Here is a 6,147-nt window from a genome sequence, read left to right as displayed (position 1 = left end):
TGTCGTAATTCGCCAAGTGCAAATCAGCAAATTCGTAAAATTTTTGTTTATTTTGAACAATCCGGATAATCGAAAATCCGGATAATGGAGGTCCAGATAATGGAGGTTCTACTGTATTTTGATACGTTGATTATATTAGTCATGGCAGATAATTTTAGTGTTAGAATCACTGATTTGTCTGACATAATTATTATGTCATATAATATATTATTATGTTATAAATCAGTTCTCACATTTTAAACCTTTAGAAATTTTAATGACATTACTTCTAATTACTGAGGCCAGATCCTTGCAGACCAAGCAACTATCAAAACTTTTTCATCTTACGTGACAAAATTTCAAACTGTTTTTCTGGTGACTTACCTTTCAATTGTTTTATTAAAATATTGATTTATTGAATGTGCTTTTTTCCAGATCCTGCAAAATATTTAATGTAATTTTTGTCAATATTGCATTCTATTCATAAAATAAAAGATACTAATCCAAACTATTGCCATAAGTAATCAGGCTATTATTATGCTATAATTAATAATTAGAAACTAAGTAATTTGGTACTAGAGGTAGACATTAAGTACCATCTCTTATCTAAATTAATAACTATAATAATTTAATAACTTAGAACAGTCTGGAAGAAAAGAACTAGTCCAGAGTGAGACTTGAACCCACAACATCTGCTTACTATGTGATGCACTTGACAGTTAAGTTATTTAATAAATTATTATAGTTATTAATATAGATAAGAGATGGCACCTAACTTCTACCTCTAATACCAAATTACTTAGTTTCTAATTATTAATTATAGCATAATAATAGCCTGATTACTTATGGCAATAGTTTGGATTAGTATCTTTTATTTTATGAATAGAATGCAATATTGACAAAAATTACATTAAATATTTTGCAGGATCTGGAAAAAAGCACATTCAATAAATCAATATTTTAATAAAACAATTGAAAGGTAAGTCACCAGAAAAACAGTTTGAAATTTTGTCACGTAAGATGAAAAAGTTTTGATAGTTGCTTGGTCTGCAAGGATCTGGCCTCAGTAATTAGAAGTAATGTCATTAAAATTTCTAAAGGTTTAAAATGTGAGAACTGATTTATAACATAATAATATATTATATGACATAATAATTATGTCAGACAAATCAGTGATTCTAACACTAAAATTATCTGCCATGACTAATATAATCAACGTATCAAAATACAGTAGAACCTCCATTATCTGGACCTCCATTATCCGGATTTTCGATTATCCGGATTGTTCAAAATAAACAAAAATTTTACGAATTTGCTGATTTGCACTTGGCGAATTACGAAACTGTTTATGTACGTGATGGAATGCATAACTTTTTTTGTTTTAACAACGTCTCACCCATCACAGTGGTCGTAAACTCTTAAATATATTTTATGTAGTGATAAAAATATAACCTGACATACGTATTTATAAATAATTTATATTCAAATTACATCATTTCTATGACCAAGGGCTGGACGACGTGGGCCACCGCCTATGCCTCGCGGTCCGAAGGGCCTCGCGCCTCGAAGGTTTATGCATTATTTAAAAGCCGTGAACGTGACGAAAAAATTTTACTCGTAAAATGATAAATAGTTTGTCAAATTTTTATTCATAAAAATGCAGTTTCAACTGCTTTTTATTTTATAAAATCCGTCTTCTTGCGCCACCAGAGGGCCTTTTAAACAATAGGTAGTCTGTTAGCGTTGGTCAGTAGTAGTCCAAATTCAATACGAACGTTTGTTTCTTGAAAATTTGACCACGATTTAAATACAGTATTTACTTTCAATATTACCGATATGTCATCGAAAAGAAAACGTGTTGTATTACCATCAAAAGACAAATTAAAGTATTTGTTTCGATTATCCGGATTTTTCCTTATCCAGACTACCTTCATCCCCAATTAGTCCGGATAATCGAGGTTCTACTGTACTTGAAAAGAAAGAATAAATAATTACCTTTTTCTCCATATGGAGAAATATACACAACAAAGAATAGCTATTGATAACTTTTTATTGAACGCTTCCTAATTAATAGTTTTTCTACTTCATTTTTTGATTTAATAGAAAATAAATTATAAAAATAAATAATTATAATATTTAAAATATTAATAAAATCTTTGCTTTGGTTTTCACACATCATTTTTACTATTTATTTAAAATAAACAAATAATATGCACTAAAGCATAAACTTTAGTGTATTGATCACAAGTTAATCTATCTAAAAAAATCAAGATATAAACAGAAAACATTTTTCTATCTTGGTTGTGATTTCTTTCTTTTGGAATATTTATGATATATATATTTGTATTTTTTTATTATAAAATAAAACTTACTAAAATAAATATTCAATTTTTACAACTTTTTTACCAAAATATTTTTAAGATTTAGTTACGGAAATCCTACATAACAGAATTCATACTTTAGTTTTTCTTCTTTATTTACAATTTTCTTTCAGTCAAATTACACAAAAATCATTTCTGGATTGAAGAGATGTTCAGATTTTTAAAATATTTTATCATTTGTTATTTTTTTGTAGTTATTAGAAATATAACTTCTAAACATTACAAGATTTCTTTTGCTTGCTCATAATTTTAAAAACTCAAGACAACAAGTTTTTAAGAAGAAATTTCATATTTTATTCCTCTAAACAAGAAAAAGTAGTTCCCATTTAATCGAATGTTAAAAAAAATTACTTTAAACAAAATCAAACTTTTATGTAATATATGATAAAAAAAGTATTACCTTATCTCCATTTATTAATTGAGCTTGTATTTTATTTATTTCTTTCCAAGTATCACAAAGTGTCCTTGTTTCCTTAGCTATACACATTGCCCATTTTTTTGCTTCTTTACTTAAACATAATCCAGCATTATGTTCAGTTGATATTTTGTCTATCTAAATATAATTATGACACGTTATTATCATATAAACTCTGCTTAAATTTAAATATAATTATTTTATAAATACATTAATTAGAACTAGTATATTAATATATTATAGGCTAGTAAATGATTTTGATTTCATTCATTATACATTGAATTCAATTTGAATGGGATTTCAATATTGTCATGAAGAAAAAAGAACAAAGATGGCGATTTCTTCACACATGGTTTAGTTTAACAAATATGACTCAAAAATTATATATAAAAATACAATTTTCAGAAATAAGTACAAAAACACTAAAAGAAACATTCAAACTCTCAGTCCAGAAATCAAATATTGACATGAGCTGTTCTTGAACAACATGCTGAATTTTAGAATGCATAAGTTCATGGTAACACTAAGACAAATCCACACTATTCATACATTTTTCTATAACACTTCAAAACAATATACTATAGATTATTCACCATTCATTCTGGTTTACAGTCATTGCACTATAATTCCTTACAAAACCAATGGCTCTTGAAAATTTTGAGGATTATTATGTTCAGAAAAAAGCATACAAACTGTAAGGAAGGAGGAATCATAGAAGTACACTTTGATGGTTCAGCATTACAACAAGGATGATATGATACTTGTAATTGTCAGGTTAATTACCAACCAAACAAATTAGTGTAGATATACATTCCCATAAATAAAAAACTAAATTACAAATTTAATTTAGTTTTTTATTTATGGGAATGTATATCTGTATATTAATTTGAAATGCTGGAGTTAGAGTCAACACATTTTTCCCAACTCCAACTCCTCTGGCCAGAAATTCCTCTTGACTCTGATGCCACAGCCCCGATTCCAATGTTACTTATAAGGTAGAAGCTCTCTCTTCCAACAAAAGATCACAAGTATGATAATAAACTATTCATGTCATCCACATGAAATCTTATATTCCCTTTCACAACTGGAATTTGATGTCCCTAGCAGTGACATCGTAAGTAAGGAAAAGTGCCACCATACTTATGCTTTCTAAAATTCAGCATGTTGTTCAAGAACAGCTTGTGTCAATATTTGATTTCTGGACTGAGATTCTTTTAGTGTTTCTGTATTTATTCCTAAATGTTGTCACCTTTTTTTTGTTTAATTTTTGAGTTACCTTTTTTTAAAACTGTATGTGAAGAATCCACCATCTTTATTCATTTTTTTCATGATAATATTAAAAACCATTCAGGTTGAATCTGATGTTCAATGATGCCAATGTAAATGATGCTTTTGCATTGGTCAATACTTAAATTTTTTGCCTGCCATCATAGTAAAAGCTGAGCTTGACTTGATTTGTAAAAATAACTTTTTCCTGTTGCACTCTGATGTTACAACAACAACTATTTTATAGCTTTACCACTTACTACAGTGGATTTTGTTGTAGTAAGAGTCCAGCTTTAATGGTCAAAAAGACAAATAATAGTAAAATGTGTTTAAAAATAAAAATATCAAAAGTTGTTTAATTGTCTTTTTATCTATTTTTTCATCATTTTAAATAATCCTTCTACAAATACCAAATCAAAATCACAAATATATGAAATGTGTGAAAAAGAACTTTTATGGTATCCTTTAAAACAATTAAATGTTTTAATTTGTAAAGAAATAGATATAAAATTTTCAGGTCTACAATAACAGCATTTTAAAAGGTNGCTGCAATCTTTGGCTATGTCTTGGGTTACTCAAATATTTTACGTTTTTGATACTAAATTAACTTCTGACGTATAATTTTCTATTGTTTTTATATTTTTCAATATATTTATTTTGTTTGTACATAATAAAGAAATAATTTTTAACGATACAATAGTCATGATTATTATTTTAAAAAGTTTATGTTAGGCTTAACATCGACGAAAATTCAACGCGAAGCAACATGCAACAGAGAAAAATTTCAACATGGGATAGGTTAATATATTTTTTCATACATAATCAGTTATCCGAAATATCGATTTTCTGAACAACCCCAGTCCCCAATTGATTTGGATAATCGATGCTCTACTGTATTCAATATATTCATCATACAATATAAAAGCTTTTTTTCTTTGTAGAATCTATATTAATTAGATCACATAATACTTTTAATACTTTAATGCTGATCCTTTCACAAGGATGGAAGAATGCAATTACTTCTACAAATTTTAAATAATTTTATTTGTAAGAAAATATTTTAAGCATTTTCTAAATAATTTATTTAATTATAACTTATTTATAATTTTAAATATATTTGGGCATGTACAAAGCTTTGATTTTAGTTTTGATCTTTAACTGAAAATAGTTGGAATACATAATAAGCAGAAGTAAACTTTTTAAGTAAATCTCTATACAGGTAGCCCTCAGTTTACGCCAGTTCACAATAATGCCACTGCGCAATTCGCCGTTTCGAGGTGTAGGCCTAATTCCCCGATTTTCCCTATGCTAGACTGATTTTCATTTCAGTGTTGACGTATTTACTGAGCCGCGATATTGTACATTCGTTAAAACAAAGATTTTTATTAAATATATTTATTTTTTTGTTTAATACTATTGGGTACGTATACATTTGCATTAAATTAATATTAAAATACTAAATGTTTAGGTACCCATTAAACTTAATAGTCCAATAAATGGCGTCCTAATCCATAGTGCCAATGAATGTATCCCGTATCAGTTCATTCAGGAAAACACCTTACAATGCAATAGCACTTCCGGCGATCACAAATTATCGTTAGTGAGACAAATCTACTTCTCGTTGGCCAGACGATATTTATCTCTCCTTAGCCACCTTAAATTTTCCCACTCAAACTGACCTTATATATGCGCTATGGCGACCGGTGGTCGACCGATCAGTGTCTTCGCTCGTCTGTAGTTCTACGTTGGGTTAACGTATCCTTTCAAGTACGGAAAGTTTGACGGATGAAGTTTGTGAGTTAGACAATGTTGGGAGCAAAGTGCAAATGTAAAAAGAAGCATCACCACATCCATTTGACCATATTCCGAAATTCTCAATAAAAGAAATAAAAAATGTAAACAATTAAAGATGGATACTTTTTCCGAAAAATGTAAGAAATTCGAAACTAAAATTTTTAAATAAAAACATTTTACTTTATTTTATGATAAAATACATTTTAAAAATTAAAAATTTATATGTATTTTGTATTATATTGTATTAATAAACAAAATTATTAGCTTATTTTTCACTTATGTAGAACCTAACCCTATACCTCACTGTAAATA

At 28.0% G+C, this 6,147-nt stretch overlaps 1 protein-coding gene across 1 annotated transcript in view; it reads right to left on the bottom strand.

Moving 5' to 3' along the window:
- The window catches only part of LOC111619926 (F-BAR and double SH3 domains protein 2-like), a 199,857-nt gene that overhangs the window by 28,895 nt on the left and 164,815 nt on the right, over nt 1-6,147 (bottom strand). Inside the window, exon 16 of the mRNA XM_023361748.1 lies at nt 2,761-2,913. Coding sequence (XP_023217516.1) covers nt 2,761-2,913 — 153 coding nt within the window. The remainder of the gene's footprint in view (nt 1-2,760; nt 2,914-6,147) is intronic.

The sequence above is a fragment of the Centruroides sculpturatus genome, unplaced genomic scaffold (assembly GCF_000671375.1).
Source record: "Centruroides sculpturatus isolate CEXI.00-Female unplaced genomic scaffold, Cexi_2.0 scaffold235, whole genome shotgun sequence".
Lineage (NCBI taxonomy): Eukaryota > Metazoa > Arthropoda > Arachnida > Scorpiones > Buthidae > Centruroides > Centruroides sculpturatus.
This window is presented reverse-complemented; position numbering and strand designations above follow the sequence as displayed.